The following is a 27757-nucleotide window of genomic DNA, read 5'->3' on the forward strand; positions in this document are numbered from 1 at the left end:
AAAGTTTGAAGTTTACCCAAATTTTGGAAGTGATTCAAATTGAAAAGCTGATAAATTATTATTTGAAGATAAATTCCAAGAAAATGGTGATACTCTGTAAGTTATTTCATGTATCTTACTACTTGTGGTTTAAAAACTAATTCACCTTAACCCTCCCGGCTCGTTGTTATGAAAAATCACGTACTCACCGGAGTGCCAGCTTAAATTTTGTCTGTTAACAACCCTTAACAAGGGGCAGGGGCTTTATTTCTTTTCTGTTTACATTTTATTAACGAGCGACGTAGGTTCATGATTTTGGACTTTCTGTCCGTCCGTCCATCTGTGTAGGTACATATGATAACTTGCTGTTCTCTTAATTGTGTACATTATGGTATCTCCCGAACAGTTTTGAATTGTCCAATTCTGTTTTCAGTAATAGGCGGACGATGATCAAGGGACTAACTGATTCAATTTTGGTCATTTGGACTTTCTGTCCGTCCGTCTGTGTACATGATAAATCGAGAACGGTTTTGAATTTTTCAATTCTGTTTTCAGTAATAGGTCTACAATGGCCAAGTGACTGATACTATCACCATCAAAATTAACCATGTTCTCACCGAGTCGTTCTCGCATAGGTGCTTTTCTGTAAAATATTTTCTGACCATAATAAGCTAAAACTTAGCAGCGTCCACCGTGCGAAAAACTCAAAATCCAACTCACAGGCGATCATAAACCTAAGCACCCTTATGCAACTCTCGACATGCAGTGACTGAATCCTTACCTGGAAGGACAAAATGCCATTAAAGTCGCGAAAAAATTATTTCTGGAGTTACTGAGTTACCCCGCTCCGGTACGGAAAGGATAAATAATAACTTGATGTTAAATGAAAATTGTGTTATGAGATAATTTTACATTAATCTTTCTGTCAGACTTGTGATCTAACTATTGTTATACTGCATTTATACAAACGAGGAATGACTGACGAGAAAGATTTTCCAAATTTCTCAAGGTTTCACAAAAGTACAAGATTCCACATAAGTTCAACCCGAGGTTCAACCTTCGCTCATCTGTTTACCAAGTGAAATACATTTATCTTTTTATTTCAAATGGGTTGCCTAAAAAATTAAGTCAAGACTACCCTTAATTAAAATTAATGTAATTAATGTTTCTGTCTACTGCTTCCTATATCATATGGAAAGAGCTCATGCGTACGCTTAAGTTCGATTCCTACACCGCGAGTAGCTGTTACCTGTGTCCATCTCTTTCACACGGAATAATACACGTTTCTCTCTCGCGCGCTACATAAAATTCCGACAACCAAACCATACTGTTCCGTGCGAATAAAGAGGACGCAGCGTATCTATAGTTGCTCGTAGTGTACAAGTGCGTGTACCTATCGATGCAAGAGAGTGCGTATGCGCTTTCTCGATGTAATAGCAGACAGAAATATGAATTACATGAATTTTAATTAAGCGTTAATTAATTTTCTTAGACAACTCATTTGCTTTAAAATGTATTTCACTCGGTAATAGGCGGAGGAACGTTGGCCTTAATGTAGGATCTAAAGGACTGATCAGAGTGGCAGCAGCGAGCGTCGCCACTATTGTTTAATATAGTGGGAGCCCAACCACCCTGAATACGTATGCGCTTGATTACATTACGCTCGCCGCTCCTACTGTGAACAGTCCTTTATAGTAGAGACGAGCTCGAAATCCACTAAACAAGAGTGATCAAAATTTTAACCAATGGAGTTCCACTTTGGCCTATCCGAGTATGCTAAAATCGATCGTCTCCCGCCTCAGGTCATATGAAGGCGCTGCGGTACCAATTTTAAATTGTTGTTTTTTGAGAAAATATGTTATACACCAAATGAAAATGTTGATAATAGCTCTTTAAAAAATCACCAACATTTAAAAAACAATTCTTAGTCGGTTTTTCACGAAATTTCTACGGATATAACTAGGTAACAAGGTTGGATGTATGAAGCTGATTTTTTTACAGACTAATGGTAGATACTGCCAATGACTTGACAGTGTCTCTTTTTTAATTTTTTTCTCTAACTATAAGATTATCTTATTATTTTAAAAGATCTTATAATTAGAGAAAAAATTTAAAAAAGAAAGATATCAAAAAATAAATGTAACCAAACGCTTAATGATTTTTTCCCAGCTTTCTGATATAATAGTGCTAAAACAAAATATTTATTACATGTCAGTTTCGAGTAAACCATATCAATTTTCTTATGGACGCTCTATTGGATTTTTATGTCACTTGATAGAGAAAAAAATTGTCTGGGATACATTGTAACGCAGCAAATGCAGTCAGTTGTTATTTAGACACGTATATTACAGCAAGTTATAGAGAATCTACTGATCCCTGTGGTAGATCTACAAAATTTGTAACTAAATTCTATTATTTACTTTTATTAGAACATACAAAATATGAACAATAAGTATCTACTATAAAATCTAATTGTACATTATATAAAAAAATTGTATAGAGATAAAATAGAAAAATGGACGGAAAATAAGATACACTTTCAGCACTCTTACAATAATTAATATCAAAAGGCACACTTATAAATTAAAAATACTCCTGCTTACACCCTAAACAGATACACTTTGTGTGTCAATTAATTTTCAGATGGTAACTTAGGTAAAATCTATAATTAAACATTTAATGAGTAAAATTATTAACAAAATAAATTGGAATCAACAACTTATGATTTTGATCATTTGTGCCCATGTCACCTCTTCCTTATATTATCTAGCTTATTTCCATGTGCGCGTGTCACAAGCAAAATGTGCCAACCGTACCTGTTTAATGCCGACATATTTTTTATTTGGAGATTTGATAAAGCTAAACATTGCCATAGACAAATAAAAATCAGTCTCAGTTAAATTTATATCTTCATGTCATTTTATTGCTGCATTTAATTATGCAGAAAAATTTGGACGGTTCATTTGTAATTAACTTTATATAAAATTGCATTTCATGATAAAAATGTTCGAGTTTTTAGATTTGAAGAAGTGAAAGACATGTCATAACAAAAAGTGTCATAAAATTCACATAGGTAGTACTTCCGGCAGCGATACGACACTGATACGTATGAAACCTGGTTTTATTATTATCAACTAAATTAATAAACTCTCCTTCCACCAACTGTCCGTCGTAATAGGTTATTTGATCTTCAAAAGGATATTCATAGCCTTGTTTGCATTCACACTTGTAACCTCCCGTTTCATATCCTCGTCCCAAGATCGGAACACACTGAAATATTAACTTATGTTGAAATATTCCCAGTAATAATTACTTACATATGAACTTTTCTTATCACATTTATTTGTCCCCTTAAATGCATTTGGAACATATGCTTTGTCTGGGCATTGGTTTATATCTAATTTTGTCAGATCCATTGTAACCGCCACAACACCCCTGAAACATTCATGTCATGACAAATTTTATTAGAAGTGAGATCTTACTTAAATTCTAATCTCGCCTTCAAAGAGTCCCATCCGAAAAAAGGTGCTGCATATGGAACTTTCCACATTGGAACCTTTCCATAGCAATCGTAGTAAGGATTTCCCCAATAACCGTGTTTTAAAGTAGCAGCTCTATAGAAGTTTGGATAATGCTCATATTTTTTCATTGTCTCCCCAGTTTCGTTGAAACGAATCTTTATTTTCATGTAGTACTTCTCTAAGCTATCGAAATTTGTGGACCACCTCTGCTTTAAAAATTGATACCATTCTTCATTTATGTATAACTCATCTGCAATATTTGGCAATGATTGTATTTCCTTACTTGAACTATGTGGATTAGAGTAACTTTAAGAATACAAAACAAATTTTAGGAATATTCCACACTTTTGGTTACAGGTATTAAAAATACAAACCTGACTTATTTAACCTAGCTAAATCCTCTACAAAAAACTTCCTTGTATTTAACTGTGTTTTGTATGCGAATGGAGCAAAGAAAGTGCGATTGGTAAATTTATTTCGGTCCCAGTAAGTACCAGCTGACCAAATACGACTGTTGCCCATTACAATTGACAGAGTTTCGGCAATCATTTGATCCTCTGTTAATGGCTTATCAGTAACTCGCTTACCGGAGAAGACTTCTTTTGGATCTGCAATCTACAATACATTCTTATCAACGTACTTCATAAAGCAAAGTAAATAACCTGAAGGAATGCACTTATAAAATTGGCTAGACGTAATGCCATTTTTGCTTCATTTTCAAAAAACTCTTCTGCACCAAAACTGTAGCCACCAATCAATATTAATTGTTGAGGTGCAAGTTTTCTACAGTTTTCAGGGTTTAATCCTAAAATAAAGTCTAACACTCTGTGAATATTCAAGTGTGAAGCGCGCACAGAATCAGGTCCCACAGTATAATTTTTGTATTCAGAGTACGTTTGCATAGCGATGTCTCTCAAAACTGGTGGTGCTCGACTGAGTTGCACCAGGGTTTTTTGCACCCCTAAAAATAAGTCAGAATTTAGTTATTTTCAGATTGAGGACTGTTAGGATCTTTTTTAATCATATTGGTAGTTAGGCTATAGTGGACAGACTTGGCTATTAGCAAACAGTAAGTAGTAGAAATTATAAAAATTCAACCCCATAGAAATATTTGACTATTACTTCATGAGATCGTAATGTCTGTCGGTTCGTCTGATTTCGTGTAAATTGCTATATTTCTGAAAGTAGGTATTAAAAAGCGTTTGGGTGAAATTTGTTTACACAGGGTGTTAATACTAAGTCCTTACACCATGAGTTACAACTTATTAAAACAAACGACTTTTATTAGTTTCGAATTTTTGATTTGGTGCCCGGTTCGAAGTTATTCACGTTCTTTTGTATTTCGAAAAATCGTCATCCTTTATTTTAAGGAGTATTGAATAAAAACAAAAATGTTCAAACCTCTCTTTCAGTTCTTTAAAATAATTGTATTTTTTCACTACGCTACTCAACACAACACAAATCTAAATGCCGGGAATGACAAGCATCACGACACGCTGCGTCAGGGAAATGTGTTCATCACTATAATAATTCGGCATCTAGATCTGCGTTACGTCACATCATGTTACGTCAGGAAGGTATGTTCCTGCCTTAACTCCCTGGTCCCTCCCGGATCGTTACCAATGATGAAAAAGATCTCTATTACCTCCTAACAAAGAAATCAACTTACATCCAATTTTATGGCAATTAAATTCATTATAATACTGTTCTGAAGTTGCTCTTTCTACAATTTCTCCCAGATAAGGCCTCCTAACTTGGAAAGGCAAACGATACCCTGGGTTACATCGACATTGATAACCCCCTCTTCGAAAACCCCATCCGTGAATTGGTTCACACTGCAATAATAAAATCATTCTGTTATGTAATTCAGAAAACAAAAAAAATCACCTCAGTTGTTTCTTTTTTACAACGGGCTGTATCTGCAAATATGTTTGGTCCATCATTGCCAAGACTTTTCGGGCACTGATTAATATCTATTCTGTCAAACTCCATTTCAACAACTGAAACCGCAGTGTACCTAAAAATCATTATGCCACAAAACAAAATTATGTTTCACTAAGCTCACGTTGGATATTCAATATGTCTAAAACCAGTATGTCGTGGGTAGATGTCAGCGATCGGTGAAACAGCAGCAACAAGCCACCTGTTAGAGCGACCACAGTCAAAATATGGCCTTGTCCATTTTACAGGTCCAGGCACTTCGTCCGAATCTCTAGGACCATGGAATGTAAATGTTTCATTTGTGTTATTAGCATAGCGAATTTCCACTTGATATGTGGTCTTTGTGTCATGACGCTCTGATACCACATCAGGTAGCCAAAGCTTATACCATTCATTTATGCGATAATAATCCGAACTGTAATCGTAACTAGTATCAACCGGAACAGCTCCCAAGTCCTGCACAATGAATGTGTTCAGTGTCGATATTCTCTCCAAATGAATGGGATCGTTGAAATCATCTGCTCTGTATGTTCGAGGGGCAAATCTGGGGAAGGTTTTGTTGAAGAAACCAAGATATGATGATGAATAAGAAGTATTTGGTGAAAAGTAGATTGCACTAGTATTCACATGTTTATTTGATGAAACATCTGCAACTGTGGACAGAAAGTAGTACATCATTCCAGGGTCGTACGTATCATTAATAGCAGGTCGAATAAAACGACTTTGTAGAATGTAACTCCAAAAGAAAGCCCTGCTACGTGCTATATTGTGTACATGTAAAAGCATCGTCCTATTGGGAAAGATTGGATTTATATTAACGTCCTTTATATCAGGCTTATGAGAAACGGAATCTTCCGGCAAATACAAATCTCCCAAGTGTTGAATTGGGCAGTTATCCTTATTGACTTTGTCCATTTGTAATCGAATTTCGTCGAAGGCATCTCGACTCTGCCACTCGTATTGTGCAACAACATAAAACGACAACACACATACAGAAATTGATGATAAATAAATTTTCCACATTTTTAACAATTAATTGCACTTAAAATTTCATATTTTGAGCACTTTTAAATAATAACAATAAAGATAGGTTATTCCTCAGGTGCCCTGCCCACAACACTCATCACAACACAATCATTTAGGATGGCGGTGGGTGGTAAATCAACAAGTGTATTGTTATCGTATAGGCAACACACGTTACAAAGATTATTATTGATTTGAGGCGTATAAGATCAAAACCGGACATGTCACATGATTATGGTTTTCCAAAAAACGGAATAATCTGTCCAGTGGATTCGAAACATAAAAATTCTTGGTTTGAGTTGCAGATCTACCCAAAAACCCAAAAAATGATACTTACTCAAGAAACAATAATGAGTTATTAATTAATTTAATTAGGGTTTGGCCGAATTTGCACCCAAAATGTGGACAATTGCAACATAATCAAAAATTTATTAAAAATGAAAATAAATTTTATATAAAAAAAGCACAAAAAAGGGGCCACGCCACTTATATGCAAGAAACTTCCTCAATAAATTCATGATCACATGACACAATGCCAGAACGTTATTGGTTCAAATGAACATGTCCGTTTTTGCATCAGAATTTCATGGGACATGTCCGCTTTTGAATCTAATGGCAATTTTCAAGCCTGATTTTAATAGGAAATGTACGGATTTGCAACTAAGCTGACTTCATATTATTATAAAACACGCCTCAATGTACAAAACGTATATCTCACTTCATTTTGTTAAAATATGTGACATGTCCGGTTTTGATCCTATACGCCTCATTTTACCATTGAATAACGGGTGATCAAAAATGAGTTGCTGTCCAGCTGCCTTTGGAAGTTCAGGTTAAGTCCCATGGAAACAAAAATTCCAAAGGGGACTTGACAGCAACTCATTTTTGATCGCATAGTATTTTCACTCAACGTGTACCTATACATTTTTGTCTGCTATGAAATAAATTTAAATTCCATAGAAAATTCACGCATCATTACATTATGTGCAGGATAGTATTTGTCAGTAGGCAGTTCTAGTTTACTAGCTAGGAGCTTATATCGTGACCATACCATCGAATTGAAACATTGTGTATACCTAATTGGTTTTGGAAATACTTTTAGAAGCAAATAATTTTATTGATGTAAAATGTAATGTATTTATACTAAAAACAACCGAACTAACAAATGGTATCTATAAAGTCCTTTTATATCACGATGTGTTCAAATGTAAAGAAGAATAGTTTCCACTTCCTCTTCAATATTCATAACTCAGAAAATGCTGTAATTTCGGTTGTTGTAAGAAAATATTATCTCGGATACAATGCCAGTTTTTTTTGAATAGGTAGGGGAAGAAAGAATAAGTTTGCGAAAGTAAGTAAAGAAATAATATAATTAATTCTTTTACTTTGAGATTTTCTATCAAATGAATCAAATGAAGTTACAATAATTGTGGTGCTCTACTTCTGACTTCCGTAACTCTGATTACCACTAGGTATATGCTTTCAGCATGACATGCGACATCACTTGAATAACATTTCGAACAAACGTACCATGTGTCAGTTTTACCAAGTTGATTGTATCAAAGATCATACTACACAAGAGTAAAGGCAAACCGTCATTTCTTCAGAAATGGAAAATTATTGAGAACTGGAACCCTTATTATTTTTTTTATGTTCTTTTCGGTTTTTTACGGTTTTTAACAATAGGGAGGTTCGACATTTTTGGTATCTGTTTTATTTTAACTAAAATCGAGAGATCTTAGTTATTAAAAAACGATCAGAAAAAATTGAGTGCAACGTATTGATATTTACGATGGTCAGACGAAGAAGTGCAAAACGTTGTAAAAGAATTCATTAAGCGGCAGCCACCGCAGTATTTTGGGAGTAAGGTTCCATTATCCATTGGTGGACATGTGCCCTAATTGTGCCAGTAATGACTTGCAAATATATTTCTTAATAAATTTTTGATGGGTCAAAGATATGTTTCAACTGAACGAGTCGTATGTGTACAAGTACAAATTTATATTCTTTTTTGCCCAAGGCACAGAATTTTATCTGTGCCCAAGGTTATAGAATTATCCCACTTGTGCCCGGACGCTGATGAGCTGTCTCTTCCTTCTGCACAAAATGCCATGATAGGTATATAAGTTTCTGCATTGTAAAACGATATATTTTAATATTTTTGACACAGTAACTCAACGAGCCTGTTTTCTTCTTGTTAATCGAATTTTAAGCAATAGGTATCACCGATCATAGTTGCCTTGCACAGAAATCTTATCACATTACTTAACTGGAGGTTTACCCAATTAACAACAGTATTTAAGTGCACTTATTGATAATGATATAAATAGCACCAATAAGACACAAAATTGTGTCGTAAATCGTAGAGAGTGCCCTCCACTTCCAAACTGGAATTTCTTTTCTTTTCCTTTTCAAATGCTATCTAGGGAGACGAGACGTAATTGTCAATCGAGATAAACATTTCCAATTCCACTGCCCAAAAATGTCTTTGTGCATATGTCCTATGTTCCCATATACTGTAATTTTTACACTATGAGGTTCCTAAGCAGTAATGTCTAAAGTCGTCTGTCCCTATTTCTCCTTGTCCAAGAGAGTAGCAACCGAAATTACTGCACTAAATCAATATAAGGTATACGCGTATACGTACACTGTACAGTCGCATTAAACTTTCTTTATAAAGTACTTTGCCGTTAGGAATAATTTTTCAGTCGGTAAATGTGTATATTTCTTTTACTGTCCCAGACTTCTCATCGTGTAGAAATCGAGTTTTACAAATTGTAGAGAGAATCAATTATCTTTTCTTTCAGTATACAGAAGCGAATTGGCCACGTAAAATGCGAATGCATTGTAATTCCACTTTGCAAAATATGAAATAAATAGAGTAAAACCAGTTCGTTTACAACTTGTAGGTCTTCATTTCGTCCGTTACGAAACGTATACGTAATGTACGTTTACCCCAACTGATGTCCTTTGTTTGGAGCACCTCGCGATTGCATTTAACAAGTGCTTAGGCGAGAGGGGAAAGAGGTAGAAGACTACAATTTGCGAAGCAGCTGGTAATGCTTTTGGTTGGTACTCGCGCCAAAGCCGTTTGCCATTCTTATTCATCTCTATAGATAAACCGTACACTGCAGTCGTGACTTCGAAACCAGTTCGCCAGATTTTAACCGCCTCCGCCCCTTTAAGATATTTATTTTTTATCTAGAATAACCCGTTTGTTCTGTTGGCGGGAAATTTTACTAGCGGCCCACTTTCGGAATTAACTTTTTAGGCTCGAATACCGAGATAAAAGTGTGGGCGACAACGACCTCGTCGTGCCAAATTGTAGATAATTGAGAAAACTAATTCAATAATGTTGTGTATGCAATTGATGTACTATTAATAAACGGAAACCGTTACTGACTTAAGAATGCACGTACATTTTTACCGGTCGATTATTAACGAGTAGGTACAGCGTCGTTAATTTACAGATAGAAAATCGAAGCGAGATGCGATCGATTTTAATTTGTTTCCATAAACGCGCGAATTTTTGTTTTGAATACGTATTTTCTGTCTTACATCGGATTTTGAATGCAAAATATTTTATTCACACATACTGGTCGTCTTCGTAGACTGGTTTGCGATATTTGAATTACAAAGGCGCATGTCCATTGGCCGCTAACAACCCTGAATGCAAGTGACGCGTCGCTCAGACGGGTTGCAAAACAACGTATTTTGTCGGCTGCACGTTGCATTTGGCATAACGCCGCGGGAGTCGGTACTACACCAAAATTTTTCACTAACAAAAAAATCGTTTTTATTAAGTTTGAAATTATCACGTTTTTGTTAATTAAATAGTTCTACTTTAAGTTTTAAAATGTTTGTTGTGTTTTGTAAATCTGCAATAGCTTTACATTAAAAAGGATTATAGTGATTGGTATGTAGCTATTTTTAATTTTCATTGTTAGCGGTTGTATTTTTGCGGTTATGTGTTCGCGTTGGCCGCGCTGTGCGTTTTGTGAATTGGAATTTGGGCAGCAATTAAGTTAATTTTGGTTTTCGGTGAGATTTTGTTATTTTTTATTTAGCGCTAGAATGTCGTTTTTGAATTTCTTACGCTAATGCGCAGCGTACTGTACGCCGGGTTCGAGGCTAAGCCCGTGCGCGTCGTTATGTGAACCCCGAAAAGCGGCTCCCGTCACGTTGACGTTAGATTTTAGACGGCCATTAAATTGTTGTATGATCGCCATTTTTATAGTTATTATTAGTAAATAAGCCAAAAGGTAGGCTAACCAAATTTCCATATTATCTTTTACGTGTAGATTTTCTTTACGGTGGCGGTTTTAGCGTCATTTTATCGATTTGGTTTCCCCTAACGCATTCAGTCCAGATTATCGTAATTGACAAACCGGCACTTAACCAAACACATTTTATACATTCCAATGCGACATTCTTTTTCAGTTTATTCCAATTTGCTTCGTCATTTTACCTTACGCTATTTTTAACGAAAATAGCATACTAAAGTCATGTACTAGAAGAAAAAAAACTTGAGAATGCCGGTTTAACATTTCACCACGCATGCGTTAAAAATTGGCGCCAATTTTAATCGTTATTGTTTAGTGCACTATGAAAACAGTCGAAATTCTGTTTTCTCAATTTTTTAGAAATGTTTTGTAAAATTTTTCTATAATTTCCACGTAATTCTATTTAACAGCTATGGCAGAAGGGAATGGCGAATTAGGTTTGGAAGAATCAATGAAAATTGAGCCTGATTCGGAGGAACGAACAGAGGACTTCAAAAAATTAATCGAATATGGCCTAGATGAGAAAGTAGCAATTAAACTCGATGATATTTATAAGACGGGAAAATTGGCACACGTCGATTTGGATGAACGAGCTTTGGATGCGCTGAAGGAATTTCCAGTCGATGGAGCTTTAAATGTATTAGGACAATTTTTAGATTCCAACTTAGAACATGTTTCAAATAAATCCGCCTATCTATGTGGTGTTATGAAAACGTATCGTCAAAAAAGTAGGGCAGGTTCTACGCAAGGACCTGCCACTCCCGCCACAATTCCTGCCAAAGGCCCGGATGAAGATAAGATTAAAGCAATTTTAGAACGTACTGGATATACCTTGGATGTTACAACCGGTAACTTAATTGATCTTTATTACTTAATTACAATGTAACTTATGAAGGACAACGAAAATATGGAGGACCACCGCCGGGTTGGGACGGTTCTACTCCTGGAACCGGCTGTGAAGTGTTTTGTGGCAAAATACCCAAGGATATGTACGAAGACGAATTAATTCCGTTATTCGAAGAATGCGGCGTTATTTGGGATTTGCGGTTAATGATGGATCCCATGACTGGTACTAATCGAGGGTATGCTTTTGTCACCTTTACAACTCGTGATGCTGCCCAATCTGCCGTCCAGAAGGTAAGATACGTTGGTGCCGGTAAAATAGTGATGTAATTGTTTGTACTACTGTAGAATGGAAGGTTTGTGGTTTTATTTATGGGGTCCTTTAAGCAGTAGAGTTAAAATTTTCTTTTCCTTGAATGCCTTTTTTATATTGAATCACCCAAACCGTTAATTATATGTATGAACTTGTCACATTTAATGTGGTTTTGTATTTATTTTTATTTTTATAATCTCAATGGTGTTGCAAATTGTAGAGCAGACATAAACATTCGATTTTCTTCAGTTGCATTAATGAAGTGATGTGCTTGTTAATTGGTTTTGCATTAGAAGCATTTCAAAATGCACTCTAGTTCTGTAAAGAAAATTAATTAAATTTGAAGTGAGACTTTGATTTTGTTGTGGAACAGCAGATGCACCAGCTGTAACGGTCACTGGCACTAGTCTGCAGGTTTTCTTGGATTAATGTATTGAATAATAGCACCCTTCTACAAAATTATGATCATCTAAAGCCATCTTTTGTAGTTCTATACAGGGTGTTTTTTTGGGAGCTTTAGTTAATCGTTTCTGAGAAAGTAAAATACGTAGGTTTTTGAAAATGTGTACTTAGGAGTTACTCTGAAGGCCGAATCGATGTAAAATATTTTCAAAATGGCCGCACTTCCGGAAACACCGGAAGTAGATAGTAACTTCGTTATTTTAAATGGCAACCCCCTATTTTTTATTACATTTTTGGATTCTACGTAAAATTCAGTTCTTTTGATACCCATATGTCGATATCTGCCATTTATGGTTTTTAAGTTATTTTGACTTTAAGAAAAAAAATGGCGGATGCAGATGGTACCTTGATATTTGATTACTTGAAAACGGTTGTAGTCATGGCAACCTATTTTTATCAGTGCATAGAGAATGAATAGGGCTTTCTTTTAGTGCACTTAAAAAAAAGTTAAGTTGCGTACGACCACCCCTATGGATATCCAAATTTATGAAACTTCAAAGACTAAAAACTCAGTTTTTTTAAATGGAATGACCATGTTCTTAATATTGCATGAGATAGAGAATCGAAATTGGCATATTTTGATATTACATGTTCCTATACCTATCTTTAACAGTTTCTGATTTATTCCCATTTCATTGAATTGATCTCGGAATTGATGCCATTTTTTTCGCATTTTCTTTTTAGTAGTTGGCCATGATTTTATAACAGTCGAATTTTAAACAAATCAAGGAATGGATTCTTTAATACCATTGATTCTAGTTCTAGTCTAAATAATTAATTAATAAATAACTCATTTATTAAGGATATAGGACGGAAAATTTTTGAAAAATCTAAACAGAGTCGTTCAACTGAATTTCTTAAACAACGTATAAGTCTGGAAATTAAGAGACGTAATGCGATATCGGTTCTAGCAACAATTCCATACCAAAAATGTTTCAACGAAGTTTTTTATATTTTGCATTGAATTTATTTTGTTAATCTTGCACTTGCAATTCAATTCATTTTCTTAAATATTCTCTTGTAGAGCTTTGTATCACTTGTGATTCAACGGTTTGTAGTGCATTTCCAAAATTCATACAATTTCGTTCCAGTGTTCGAATGAATGTACGGCAAGCACGTGGCGCGATTCTGTCTATTTCACCATAAATAACAATTAAATTCCAAAATAGGTCATTTTTCGATTTTTGAAAAACTTATGTTAACCTATAACAGTAGGTGACGGATTGATGTCACTAGATTTGTTTAAAATTCGATTTTTATAAACTCATGGCCGACTACTAAAAAGAAAATCCGAAAAAAATAGTGTCAATTCAATAAAATGGGAATACGTCAGAAACTGTTAAAGATAGCTATAGGAACATGTATTGTCATTGAATACAACCGTTTTCAAGTAATCAATTATCAAGGTACCATCTGCATCCGCCATTTTTTTTTAAAGTCAAAATAACTTAAAAACCATAAATGGTAGATATCGACATATGGGTATCAAAAGAAGTGAAATTTCACGTAGAATCCAAAAATGCAATAAAAAATAGGGGTTGCTATTTAAAATAACGAAGTTACTATCTACTTCCGGTGTTTCCGGAAGTGCGGCCATTTTGAAAATATTTTACATAGATTCGGTCTTCAGAGTAACTCCTAAGTACAAATTTTCAAAAACCTACCTATTTTACTTTCCCAGAAACGTTTAACTAAAGCTCCCAAAAAAACACCCTGTATAATCAATCTATTAGGTATTGTATGATCTGGTTTATTACATATGATCTAATCAGTACCAGAGCGGGACAAGAGCTTAGCTTAAGCTTTCCTAGGAATGCATATGCAAACATTGTAGCCATAGGGACTAAATTATTGTTCCCTAGGGCTATGTTGTTTGCACATTCCAGTTAAAACATTTTAACTCATAAAAAGCTCCCAGAAAACAACATTTTTTAAAAAGAATTTAGTTAGTTGGATAATCTTAGTTATGTATATTGTCCATCAACCTTTTGTAACATTTTTAGAACTCCTAAATGGATGGTCTTTTTTTCAAGACGTTTGAAACTGAAGGTTCGATTTAAAATCAATTTTTCAGATGGCGAATCCTTTTGCAGTCCTATAGGCATGTAAATCTGTGCCAGTGTAGGTGCAGGTGTTTAGTTACGTATAGCTATAAGTGGATGTGTTATTGAATTTTCAATTTTGTTAACTCATTTTTCTAAAAGGAAGAAAAAGTGGGTTTTGTAATCGAGTACTTGTACTCCTTCGGTGTTGTTTAGTATACCTCTTGATCTGTCTATTGTCTGCTGCCTTACTCTGTATATTAACGTGTGTTGCCATTACTAACTTTTTTGTCAATTTGTTTGACAGATGTCACCACTGGAAAGTGTTAGTTCATGTCTCATAAATAGGTCTCTCGTTAGTACAGTAAAATTACAAATTACTTCTAGGCTAATTTGAGCAAGATCTTTACTTACTTGGATAGTCAAACAGTAACGAAGATCTTCCTGTTTTGTTTTTTTATTTCATTTAATTGGATACGGTAAAATATTCATAGTTTCACCAATTCTGTTCAAGGAGCTACAATTGGGTATATTTGAATTTGCCGTATCACACTATACGCTATGGAAGAATATTGTACAAAATGGTTTTTTATTGATCTTTTGTTACATATATACAGAGCGCTACAAACGTAACGTAAAAAATCATCTTTTTTTCTGTTCTGTTTTCAGAAAAATGCAAAACAAGTCAATTAGTATATACAAATTGCCATTTTGTGGCAGTAGCTTGAACATTTTTGTGCCATATTTGACTGATCTAATACGATATCGAACATTTTTAAGCACCCCCAATTTTTTTAAGCATAAGGGATAGTCCCGTTATGAGAATTTTTGTGATATAGGGTTTAACCTAGTAGACTTTCATGAGAAAGAGAAAAACCCATCATTTGCTCCCCATATTAACTTAGAGTGTTCATAATGACACCAGTCGAAAGATGATTTTTTTTCATCTAATGATATACAAATTAGTTCATTTTCAGTTGTATCTTGTATTCTTCATTATTTTATCAAAAAAATTCGGCAATAAATCCAATTAGCAAAATCATGTTAACCATGGAAATTTTCTAAAGAATTGAAATAGCTTTTGACACAGAGTGAATGGGATGCTCATTAAAATGCACGGAAAACAAATGTAGCGTAGGTACCAGGCGAGGTACCAGGATATAATTTTTGATAAAATAACGAAAAATACAACTGAAAATGAAGTGATTCGTATATTATCAAGTCCGGGAGGTAGCTGCTTATTTGAAAGGAGCATTTTCGCAAAGCTCATCTTTCTACTATAGATTTTTCATCCATAACTTATCAACGATAGGGGCATTAGCTGGTTCAAAAGCGTGGCTTAATTTGGCGAGATTGGAAAATACGTACAAAAAATTGTAAAAAAAATGGTACAAATGACTGTCAGCTTATATTTAAATGTTGCAAAACCTGTTAGCTGGGCGTCCAAAGTATAGCGTTGATGACCCAGCTAACATATTTTTCCACGTTGTCCTGTCAGCTAACAAGTGGTTTTCTTTTTTTTGTACCATAAACTGATGAGGTACTCATTTCCATGCATCCTGATATCTTACTGGAGAAAAATATGATTGAAAGAGAATACAGGAGTAAAATGGTATCACTTACCTATTGTATAATAATATTATTAAATTGAAACATTGTACTTTATAATTTGTAACGTGGTTAAGGACACAGAAATTAAAAGGGGACAAAACAAACCAAAAAAAGTAAACTAATAGCCCTAACCACGGCTGCGGCTGTTCACGGAGAGACTAGGATATGTTTGTGTGAGATTACATTTTAGGCGGTACTGACTCTTATTTTCCTATTAGTGAGCTGTGTCCAAAAATTTTGAAAATAGGCCTCTGGTGGACGAGGAAGCTAAGGGGAAAATAAGACAAATGTAGGTGGTTCTCGAAATAATAGCTTTTTCGAGCTTTATCTATATCAATTGAACGAGGATGCTACAAAGAAAACCAAAGGTGACACACAGGCCGTAGAAAGCAGGGTGAAGGATAAACGAGCATACAATTATAGAGCAAAGGATTAAAGGAGCGAAAGAATAAGAACGAGGGTAAAAACGGAACAAGAAAAATAAAGGCTAATTTCAATATAATTTACAATCACAAAAATAATAGGAATTCTACTCTTACCATTGGTAAGAAACCAAACAACAAAACCTCAACCGACTATGTAGCTCAGTGGTAGAGCGTTGGGCTATATAGCCGGATGTCGGGTATTCGAAACTGGGCCGAGGGAAGAATTTTTCATCTGTGGCAGGAATGGGAATTTTCTTAGATCAGTTTCAAGTTTTTTTTTACTGAAACATTTTTCAATCAGACCAACTGTTTATATTAACACGCATGCTGTCGCATAAGCGTCTCAGTCACGCCTGGTCTGTTTTATTTTTATCGCGTGTTACTGGTTGCGTTTTGTTCTAACAGGAAAATAAAAGTTATTAGCGCCTAAAATAATCTCACAGATACGTACCATAGTCTCTTCGTGAGCAGCCGCAGTCGTGGTTAGGGGTATTAGTTTCCTTTTTTTTATTTGTTTTGTCCCCTTTTATTTTCTGTGTTCTTCGTTCCAACGTTACAAAGTATAAAATACAATATTTCAATTTATGCATAATATTTTATTCCTGCATTCTCTTTCGATCATATTTTTCTCCAGTAGTATGGTATCAGCGTGCATGGAAATGAGTACCTTATGAGATTATGGTATAAAAAAAGAATACCACTTTCTAGCTGACACGACAACGTAGAAAAATGTGTTAGCTGGGATCATCAAAGACCCCGCGTGCGCCAGTGTGCGCTAAAGCTAGACTACACTTTGGACGCTCATTAGATGAGAAAAAAAATCTTTTTTCAGGTGTGTCATAAACCCTCTAAGTTAACATGGGGAGCAACGATTTGCAAAAAAACTTTTACCTATGTTAATTCCCTATGTTCGGTTTTAGAATATTCACCCAGTATGTAACAAAAGAAAAGGTTTAAAATTAAAATTTGGGAAAGACAAATACTACCTATTAATTATCACATACCATATATTTATTTCCATTTATTGTAGATTTGTAGAATTAGGGAAAAGTTCCACATTTAAAGAGCAATTATCATGTTTTAAAGAAAACCAGAAAATTCGATTCCTTTCAAAGACAAGTCGGAAAATCTGAAATTTGTTGATGTTGTTTCGAAGAAATCATCAACTTTATTTCTTTATATGGTCAATAAACAACGTACATACTGTATTGAGTAGCATTTTTTGTTACAAATACAACAATATACGGCACTCAAAAAAAACAGAATTTGAAAACTCTTGGTACGCGGGTGCACTATTCTGTTGAAACCAACAGTTTTCAAATTTTGTTTTTGTGTGTATCATTTAAGGAATTAGATATCAACCATGAACCAAATTTTTATGAGGGGTCATTTTATGTGGAAAACCATCTCATTAAATAATACAGTACATGATCGTTACTAATGAATGGAACTTAACTTGCAAATTATGAAAAACAATTTGGAATTGAAATGTAACACCTTAATTAAAGTAGAATTCTTACTCAATTTCAAGAAACCAATGCATCAAAATATTTTGTTTTCATTTTGTTGAATTTAGTATAGTACAACTTTTTACACTTTGTGACACCTTGCATAGACTAAAACATCTGTTGATAATTAATGGTCTTAAGTGTGAAAGTTCAAACTTTTGTGTGGACCTCTTAATTTTCCTAGCAAAATTTGTACTTTGTAACGTAACAGTATTATATTCAATTAGATGCTTCTTAGCACTGATTGTAAATTGGTGAACATCCGTTACGTTAAAAAGAATGAACATTAAGATGCCGGATTCCTATTTTGCCAGTCCACTGATGTTTAGTTTAGCATCTTACTGCCGAACTTGGATGCTCAACTGATTGTTTTGTGGATAATCATTGGGAATCGTGAGAAAAGAAATTGGGCGTCTTGTTGTTCATTTAGCACATGCATCATAATTGGCAGTTCTGTTATAGCGATGTGTGCCAACTGTTGTCACAGCCGTCAATTGAGAGCTGACTTTTGTTACAGCGGCTCTGACTACGGAGCATACGTTCTTTTCCTTGTAGCTTTCACCTCCATCAGAGCCCTTGAGTGACCAAATTGAGATGATAAAGACACTCAGTGTCACAATTGGCTCTAGTGAAGTACTGGTGTGTTTGGCTGGATAAATTTTTTTTTCAGGTCTCCTCTTTGCACAAGGGGCAAAATTGAGACCGGAAAATAGCAAAGCAGAGGTCCTAAAATTCCAAAATTCAAACGCAAAATTTTAGTTTTACGCAAAAAAGTAAAGAAAAAAGATAGTTGTAGTGCATTGGTTTGGGAGTAGCGGTACCAGAGTTCCAGACTTCATATACGGGTTACTAAATCTATAGCAAGCATGCCCGTTCAGTAGTTTGTTGGTGCAAAATTGTTTTTTTGATGAATACTAAATTTATAATAAGCGTACTATAATTATTGATGTGGCAAACCAAATTCTGGCATGTTTTGTTTCTTCACCCACAGCTCGATAATTATGAAATCAAACCTGGCAAGACGTTGAAAATTAACATTAGTGTTCCGAATCTTCGACTTTTCGTTGGAAACATACCCAAGTCTAAAGGCAAAGAGGAGATACTGGACGAGTTCGGTAAATTAACAGGTAAAGTGCATCAGTAGCTAGTGGCGGCCGGCTGCCGGGCTCAGTCCTACTCCTTCCTAGTCCTACCCCCTTGCCCAAGGCATAATTGGCTACCCTTCCACTGTTCTTGCAGCTGAATGATTATGAGATACGAAAAGGCAAAAAGATTGGTGTAACGATATCTTATAACAATCACCGGTTGTTTGTGGGCTATATTCCCAAGAACAGGGATCGAGATGATCTCTTCGAAGAGTTTTCCAAACATGCACGTAAGTTGAGCACCCTTAATCCCTGGAATGCGTTAGTCTGCGCCTGAGCAAGGGTAGGGCAGGGCCGCTACGAGCATGGGAAGGGTAGCAAGGTCCAGTGCGAAGTAGCGTTGTGCAGTGGCTTTATAGACTAGGGCAGTGGACTTTGGTGCTCCTCCATTTCTCAAATAAAATTGTAGTTTTTGACACGTTGTTCCTAAATTTATTTTTTATGCAACAGCTGGTTTAATGGAGGTCATCATCTACAGTTCGCCAGACGACAAGAAGAAAAATCGCGGATTTTGTTTTCTCGAGTACGAGTCCCACAAGGCGGCTTCCTTAGCCAAGCGGCGTCTCGGAACTGGACGTATCAAAGTGTGGGGTTGTGATATTATAGTAGATTGGGCAGATCCACAAGAAGAACCCGACGAGCAGACCATGTCTAAAGTCAAAGTACTTTATGTGCGTAATCTCACTCAAGAAATTTCGGAGGAAAAGTTAAAGGAAACGTTTGAAAATTTCGGAAAAGTTGAAAGAGTTAAAAAAATAAAGGACTATGCATTCATTCATTTTGAAGAGCGCGATCACGCAATTAAGGTAAGTACTAAATTTGGAAACCATAAATCATTGCTTCAAAAGTCCTATGTGTTAATATTGAATTGAGTGATTGAATGTCAATGTTGAACCAAACATTTCTAACCTCTGTACAAAGAGGGTCATAAGAAGGTATTCTTATGGTAATTCATGTTTATGTTAAAGAAAAATACTACCAACTTCTTTGCAGTTTAAATTTTATTAAGAAAGTTACTGGCGCTGACTTATCCCAAATTTCACCGCTAGGGGGCGTTTCTAACTGATTTATTTCTTACCCACCTTTGGGGTTATTAGAGATAATTGATTTCCAAAAGCACTTTCTCAACTTACTTTATGGGTAGAATAAGCTGTACTTTGAGTGTGTACGTTTTCACTTATACCATTTCTTTTGCCTTTGAGAGATGTTTTTACTGTATCAAATTACACTCTATTAAAAAGAATCACACTAGACATCAGTTATACAATCAAAACTGTTTGAGAAACAATTGATTAAGTAAAGCTCTACTACCAAATTATCCACTCATGACCAAATGGTTTGAGATAGTATCGAGACAAGTGAGTTTCACAAAACATAGCCCTGGTGATTAAGTATTTTGTATCTTTAACAGAAAGGCAAATTGCCATACGAAAACGTTCCTTGTACAGTCTTGTCCAATAGGTATAATGCTGGTTTTTTGGGGTGTAATTTCAAGGGTCGTTTTAAATTTAGCAACTTTCCCCAATTTAGCAATCATTTTACCCCTTATTAGAGATAATAAGAGGTTGTTATGGTGAGGCGCGAAAATTGAGCACCTCAGATATCAATCACTTTTGACTCCGGACTAGACCACATTTATCATAAAGTGAGGGCGGGTTGCTCAAAAATATTTAATTTGGGTTTAATACTGATCCTGGTGTGATTGGTTAATGATATTGATACTATTCAATCAGGGTATAAACACACCCACTACACATCTCATCAAATGCCATAACAACTATGATGTAATCCAGTGTTAACACCGGATTACTTTTTTTCTGCAACTGGACCTTAGAATAACACTAACGAAAATGAAGACTTTCTAAAGATAATTCTTGGAAGTTTTAAATGCCACAATTTGAGATTTTGTAATCAACGAGTTGATTAATTCATAGGCGATGGAAGACTTAGACGGAAAAGAAATGGGAGGTTCACATATAGAAGTTTCGCTAGCCAAACCACCTTCGGATAAGAAAAAGAAAGAAGAAATATTACGTGCCAGAGAAAGAAGAATGATGCAAATGATGCAAGTTAGGGGAGGGTAAGTTTAACTTCATGATAGTTTGGAATCGTTTATTAATTTTTTTACATTCAGTATGATGCCAGGTAGTGCTATGCCAATGCGAGGACCGCCAGGACAAACGCCTAGGCCTGGTGGAGGAATGAGAGGTGCAATGGGTCGTGGTGACTATGGTAAGTTAAAATGGATTATGTTGAAATTGTGTTGTATTTTTGTAAGCACCCTCAATATTAAACATGGTCCTTTGCGTGCTTGTTAGTCAAGTAACTATTCTACTTCTTACTACAAGATGAAGAAAAACATTTTTCCTCAGAAATTGCGTTGAGTGATTTCAATTTTAAAAACTTTTCTTATCATGTACAGTATTTGATATAGAACCTCAAAAATGAAAGGATTGTCTTAAACAAGTAGGGTAGTGTAGTGCCTACACGGTATAGGGATTATATTAGTAGCTTCTCTTTTAGACACATCTTGCAATTTCTGAAGAATTTTATAAGCGAAAAGGTTTCGGTTGGAGGAAAACGCCTTCTAACTTTACTAACATTTCATGTTCTTCAACAAAAAAGTTATTGTGCGCTACATTGCTTTTTGTTTATAAAGATGTGTACAAGTGTGCTCTAAGTTAAGATACATTTTTGTTGTGTTGTTTCTTGGAGTGTACGCCACTTCGAGTATATGGTGCTATGGTAATTGTATATGAATTCGTTGCAGGTCTGCAAATAACAGTTAGTTGTATTCGACGCACGTTTATTCCACTAACATGTAGCTTTGAATGTGGAATAACAATGTTTGTATTGGATTACTTGCTATTAAGGTAGTGTGAGAGTGTAAGCGTGCATGCGGTCACCTCGGTGGCCAAGGGGCACTGCCAGCAGGCAAGGGCAACGTATAGCATTGCACGCGCTCCGGTTCTTTTATAACATGCATGTGTCTTATCTTTCTTATCACTTGTGTTTGTCAGCTTGCAGTAAGGAGGGGGTAAGTACTTGCAGTGGTAATGGTGTAGGGAGACTCTTCAGTATGAGCCTAGATTCTTGGCCAAGAATATTTACTTGACTCTTTTCCCGGCATGCTATTAGTACTACTTCCAGGCATACAAATTGGACCAAGTTGGCTAAATTGGGACTATTATTGTGTGTTTTATAGATTATGATTACGACTATTACGGGTATGGGGATTATCGAGGCGGCTACAGTGATCCCTATTATGATGACTATTACCGGTATGAAGATTACTATTGTGATTATCCGCCGGCACCGCCACAAGCTAGAGGGAGAGGTCGGCAGCCACAATCGGTGGGTGGCATTTTTAAATTAAACTCAGATTTCTTTATATTTAAAAGTATTTTTGATGACAATGCGGTAGTTTGATTGTGGCACAGTGTTGGCAGCTGCCACTAACCGAGCCGCACTAAACCTCTTAACTGCCCGACCCGCTTGCATGGTCGACTAACTGACGAAAACACTTGCCACACTCAAATAACCATCATATCTGAGCCAATAGGCGCTCAAAATTATTCAGCACCGGGAAAAGTGATTGAGGAGTCAGGATGCCAGGTATGCCAGGACTGGCTCAGATATGATGAGCTCTTAGTTGCAGGGTTATCCAAAAGGTGGGGCGAGGGACCGCGCCGCCACAGCGACACTAACATTTCATTTGAGTTGCTTTAACCGCAAAGTGTCTAGAAGAACGCAGCTTATCATGTGTGTCCGTGTCACTGCAATGTTTGTCGACGACCCTACAGGGCCGCCATGCATCTTGCTTGTGTCTTTGCTTTTGCTTAATAGTGCTTTATAGAGGCTTTGCTTTTTTTGGCTTTGTTTGGCTGTAGACAGCTTTTAGCTGTGTAGCCAAGCCGTTATTTTGTCTTATATATTTTGTTGTTTTTGGATAACCCTTTGTCTAAAAGCTTCCGCAGTCAATAGAATTTGCGAGCAAGTTCAACATGTAACATACACCTTTATTGTACATTATATGTCGAACTTGCTGCATTCACATTAAGTGATCCAGTGCTAAGTGTTGCCATAGGCAAAGTAACTAGTACTGATGTTATGTTGACACTTAGGAACTGGACGACGGAAGCACATTGAATTCTACCAGTCTATACTATGAAGTGAACAGTGGGACGCAGGTTTGTTCCAGCCCTTTCTACTTGCCCTTCCCTAATTTCAAAAATCCTGTACTGTTTTAAGTTTGGAGACAGGTATAAACTTTTCATTTTGAAGTTCGTAGTGTTTTTACGGGCCCAAAATGGACGCATGAGTTAACACTGCGAGTTTCGAAATGTCGTTTAGTACACCATTAACAGTTTAATTGCAGGATATTATGGAGTGATTTTGAAACACTTTCTTTAAATATTTTGAGTTTAGTAAGAAAGTGCTAGATAAGGTTTTTTTACTAGGCACTAATTTGCTCATTTATTAGGATAGCTAGGTTTAATTTAAGATGTTAATTTTTTTTATTAAGGTTCTTGAAATTGCTTTATTTGTATGTTAGTTTGTGAATGTGTGCATGAATTGTGCTCAATAATGCAGGTTTATGTTGGTAATTTCTCAACCAAATTTAAGTTATCCTGTTTCTCTTTCTGATGCTATATTTTTACCCTATTGACAAATTGTGCAATAAAATTTTTTTTCCGCAATCATTAATAGCATCCTTTGCTCGCACCAGTTTGCGTTAGCAAAATGGGCGTTTGATCTTTAGTGAGGAAAATTTGTTGATTGTTTACTTATGGCCTTTGGATGTTATGAAAATTATTGATCATGATTTATTTTAATTAAATTATGAGTATGATTGTGGAAAAAATTATGTTTAGCACTCTTGAGCAACCGCGCTTGTAGTCTCTTGCTCTAGATGTGTTCATATCTAGAGCTCAAGAGTAGGTAGTGCCTTTGCTCACTTGTACTAAAAATAACTATTATTTCAGTTTTATTTATGACCAGGAAGTGAAACCTTTCCTTTATAGTCATATCAAATTTATTTACATTGTAGTTAAATATTTTGAAGTTAATTTTATTTGAAATTTTTTTTATTCATGAGAATAATTGCACAGGCCTCTTTTAATGTTGAACTGTTTTTAGTATTGAGTATATCATACACTTCAACTTAAAGTAATTCAAATATTTAAAAAAATTGTTATTACATAATACTATCAGACGCAAGCTGGTCTGCGCAATATGGGATAAGAGGGTATATGTCGAAATTAATTCATTTAAAGCACGTTTCAATTTTTTTTATTTCTAATGCAATTTTGATTGTGCACATATGCCCTGATATCCATTAGTAGTAGAAAGGGATGGCAGATTTTTTTTATTATTAAATAAATCTGTGCCCACCAACAACCTGCTGCAACGCAAAATTAGGCTATTATACATTAGCAGGGTGTGCATTAAGAAATGTTAAGAATGGATGTTAGTTTTGTGTCTTGTAATAATGCAACATGTTAGTTTTATAACTATTGTGTGCAATAATGACTTAATATTAATTAGGCTGGCCGTGGGCGTGGGGTGGTGGCACGTGGCCGGGTCGGTGGGCCCCCGGCCCGTGGGGCGGCGGCCAACCGGGCGGGCCGGGGCGGAGCAGTAGGGGTTCGTGGGGCAGCACGGCAGCAGCCCGCCCGTGGGGGGGCCCGCGCCAAGGGAAGTTTACCAGGTGAGAAAAAAATTTTATACTTGGGTATATTTTGGTTCTGTTCACTTTTTTCCCTTAATATAACAGACACAGAAGCATCTCTCCTTTAAATTATTACTGATGGAGCTTCTGTATTGTAATTTTGTAAATTAAACACTTTAATTTCAAATTTATAACCGCAGTAATGAAAAAGTGCAAGAGAATAATAGAAAAGTAACGGGGTGGATAGTTTTTGTTAAATGTTTCAACGAACTTTATTACCAAATCTTTTTAATTTAAGGCTGGGATTTTACCTGTGTTAAATATAGGGAAAACATGCTACCATTTTTCATGTTCATCTCAAAAAGTAGGTAGTCAATATATTTTCTTAAAACTTTCATCTAGTGGACACACATTTCGCCTCTACAAAATGAAGTATTTTTGGAATCAAAATGTGTCCATTTCAATACTTTTTGTTGCTTTCAAATGTTGAAAATAATACCTATTTTTTAAATCATTTTACACAGGAATTGTAGGATGATCAAAAATGTGTTATTATGTAGACATGTTTCAATAATTTAAGTATAAAATATTTACATAATAGCTTGTTAGGTTTTTTTAGAAAAATTATCAGCAAATTAGAAGTGTGTATCATAATGCAATAGTTGCATTACAAAAATTAAATTTTTTCTACAACTGTCAAAGAAATCTGTCATTTTCTGACGAAACGAAACATGAAGTACTAGATTTTTAAACAGTTAATTAATAAGTAAGATTGCTCTTGACAACGTGCGCGAAACAGTGAAAAAAAGTATTTCGCACACGTGACAAAATTGACCCTGAACAGCAAATTTAATTAACAGTCTGTTCAGTTGTAGAAAAACTATTGTACATAACGCTAGCTATTTTGGGCATTCGACTGATATTTTAACTCCGTTTCGCCTCGTCAAAATACCTTCAGTCTCAATGCGCGAAATTGAACTTCGCGCTCTTATTATAATTATTTATAACTATTTTTCACAGGTTTTTTTGACAGTTGTAGAAAAAATGACTATTTTCACTACAATTTTTTCCATAAAAAAAAGCTATAGGTATTCAAATAAAAGACATCAAGAAAATCATATTTGCAATAAAAGTGAAAATTAAAGGAAGGTATTGAATTTGGTTTGTAAAAGTGTACTTCTTGTTCCCCTTTAATTGTTTCTCGATCTCTGTTAGTTTCCGAGATGCCCATCGCTCACATTGTAAAAAACTAACTCAGTATAAATAGGTAAATGGTTGACATTTAAATGAAAGGAGTGATTCTTCTGTGTGAGGTATTAAATTTTTGCATTGCATTCTGCATTAATTAATGTCTAAAAAAATTGTAGAAGCGTTTGCCGCTTTATAACAATCTAGCTTTTTAACAAGGTTGATTATTATTTTATTTCAGCTGTTTTGTTAGCGGTTGCTTAGTTTTTTTTTGAACATCTTCATATGGAGTTAGGACCATTCGTTTTTATAACCTAACAGTATGTACCTTTTATCCAATTTTTTCCTTTCATTACTCCTGCATTAACTTCTTGTAACAAGGGAGATTTTCAAAAGTTACGTTTGAAAGCTAAGTTTACCTAGCAAAACAGCGTGTAGTCAATAAGTATGTGTAATATGGTAATAATCTCCCTTGTTACTGTAAGCTGTACGAATTATTTACAGGATTGTGTGTTCTTTATTTAGGTAAGCGGAAGTTAGACGGGGGTCACCAGAACCAGGGGGAGTCAAAGCGCAGATACCAGAGCAACTGGGGCAGCCAGCCCCTGGCGCAGCAGCCGCTGGGAGCAGCGGGTGTTAATGGAGAGCAGCAGTGGTACCAGGATTCATACGCGTCCTGGAGCTAAGTGAAGGACAGTGTGGCCCGCGGTGAACTGAGTGCGAGTGGCCCTGCGTCTGGGCAGTGGGGGAGGGTGCGCACCCTACATGCCTGGTGTGCGCCTAAGCCCGAGGTAGTGGAACCCATACCATTTAATAATAACAGCTGATGGTGTCCCCATACCTTTCTGCAATTAGTTTTTTTTTATACTCTTGTTGATTTGGTTTAGTCATTGTGTTTGATTTTTCAAAATTTTTTGAAAATTACTTTTGTTTGCTTCCGATACACAGATTAAATTGTTTTAAGTTATTGTGTTTAAATGTTGTTATTTGCGGCCTTGCGTCCCCTCGTTCTGGAGACTACATCATGGGGACGCCGCCCATTTTAATTAATTGCCAGATGGCGTTGCCCTCTGGTGTTATAGGTGTTATTTTTTTTAATTGTGTTTTACTTAACCCTGACATCCCAAGTGTCACATCTTTTGCATCTTTGTTTGAGTTTAGTTTCTTTCAGCAAATTGTTTCATATATATAAATATATTTATGTATGTTTGATGTATTTCGTTAGACAAGCGTGGGTTTGGCACTGTTAAGGTGTGGCAGTTAACTTGAAGTGTTGGCTGTAGCACCTGGGCATGGAGGGATTGCGCTCGGTTCATGCAGTGACCTGATTGACCATTGCTCATGAAACGAGTGATTTTTTAATTAATGTATCATATAATTATTTTTATTCCTGCAAATAATGCATTCTGCATTGTGATGTATTTTAGCGGTAATTTAAGGAGTCTTAAGCATACTTCTGTTTCTGGTAGAAATATTTGATCAGCTCCGTACAATATTACAGCTAAAACATTCATTATTTGCAAACATTTTTCTGATATCTTCATTGCTTTTGCTTCCCCATCATGTCCGTCAACATTCTGTAATAATTTTAGTGTGCTGTAGCCATGATACAATTGAAAAAAAACTGTTTGTTACATCATAATTACCGATTCTTACTGGAGCGATTATATATTATATTATAAAGCTTCAATATGGGAATTATCAATCAAAGAAAGGACTGATTTACATGTCTCAATAAACAGTTGTATGTGTATTACATTTGAAAATTTAGTTTTATTTTCACCCCAACCCTATCCCTGCGG

At 35.6% G+C, this 27757-nt stretch overlaps 2 protein-coding genes across 10 annotated transcripts; one reads left to right on the forward strand and one right to left on the reverse strand.

The window, feature by feature from the left end:
- Positions 1-27713, forward strand: LOC116163665 (heterogeneous nuclear ribonucleoprotein R). Of its 9 annotated transcripts, XR_004143785.1 has the most exons (12): positions 8-96; positions 11158-11595; positions 11643-11884; positions 18943-19078; positions 19547-19902; positions 21031-21176; positions 21231-21328; positions 22302-22450; positions 23221-23286; positions 24644-24806; positions 26197-26275; positions 26481-26618. XR_004143785.1 is itself a non-coding variant. In XM_031477719.1 (11 exons), exons 1-11 carry the CDS (start codon positions 84-86, stop codon positions 26639-26641), a joined length of 1968 nt encoding a protein of 655 aa, XP_031333579.1. In that variant the 5' UTR covers positions 1-83; the 3' UTR covers positions 26642-27713. The 9 variants fall into 9 exon arrangements, 8 of the variants coding, with proteins under 8 accessions (XP_031333579.1, XP_031333578.1, XP_031333584.1 ...); XM_031477719.1 differs by lacking the exons at positions 18943-19078; positions 26197-26275 and adding an exon at positions 19191-19326 and having other exon boundaries at positions 1-96; positions 26481-27713; XM_031477718.1 differs by lacking the exon at positions 26197-26275 and having other exon boundaries at positions 26481-27713.
- On the reverse strand, positions 2387-6585 carry LOC116163664. The gene is made up of 8 exons (XM_031477717.1): positions 5566-6585; positions 5388-5517; positions 5170-5335; positions 4163-4461; positions 3875-4115; positions 3462-3750; positions 3297-3414; positions 2387-3249 (listed from the first exon to the last, which is right to left on the reverse strand). Exons 1-8 carry the CDS (start codon positions 6462-6464, stop codon positions 2995-2997), a joined length of 2397 nt encoding a protein of 798 aa, XP_031333577.1. The 5' UTR covers positions 6465-6585; the 3' UTR covers positions 2387-2994.
- Positions 27714-27757: the final 44 nt, after the last annotated feature.

This window comes from Photinus pyralis, unplaced genomic scaffold, assembly GCF_008802855.1.
Source record: "Photinus pyralis isolate 1611_PpyrPB1 unplaced genomic scaffold, Ppyr1.3 Ppyr1.4_LG2, whole genome shotgun sequence".
NCBI lineage: Eukaryota > Metazoa > Arthropoda > Insecta > Coleoptera > Lampyridae > Photinus > Photinus pyralis.

Coding starts and splice junctions, on each gene's coding strand:
- LOC116163665 (XM_031477719.1), top strand. Junction 11,596..11,642: donor TACCTTGGATGTTACAACCG/GTAACTTAATTG, acceptor TAACTTATGAAG/GACAACGAAAATATGGAGGA. Junction 22,451..23,220: donor GAGGTCGGCAGCCACAATCG/GTGGGTGGCATT, acceptor GTTGACACTTAG/GAACTGGACGACGGAAGCAC.
- LOC116163664 (XM_031477717.1), bottom strand. CDS start 6,464: ATGTGGAAAATTTATTTATCATCAATTTCTGTATGTGTGTTGTCGTTT. Junction 5,518..5,565: donor AGACATATTGAATATCCAAC/GTGAGCTTAGTG, acceptor AATGATTTTTAG/GTACACTGCGGTTTCAGTTG. Junction 5,336..5,387: donor GTAAAAAAGAAACAACTGAG/GTGATTTTTTTT, acceptor TTATTATTGCAG/TGTGAACCAATTCACGGATG.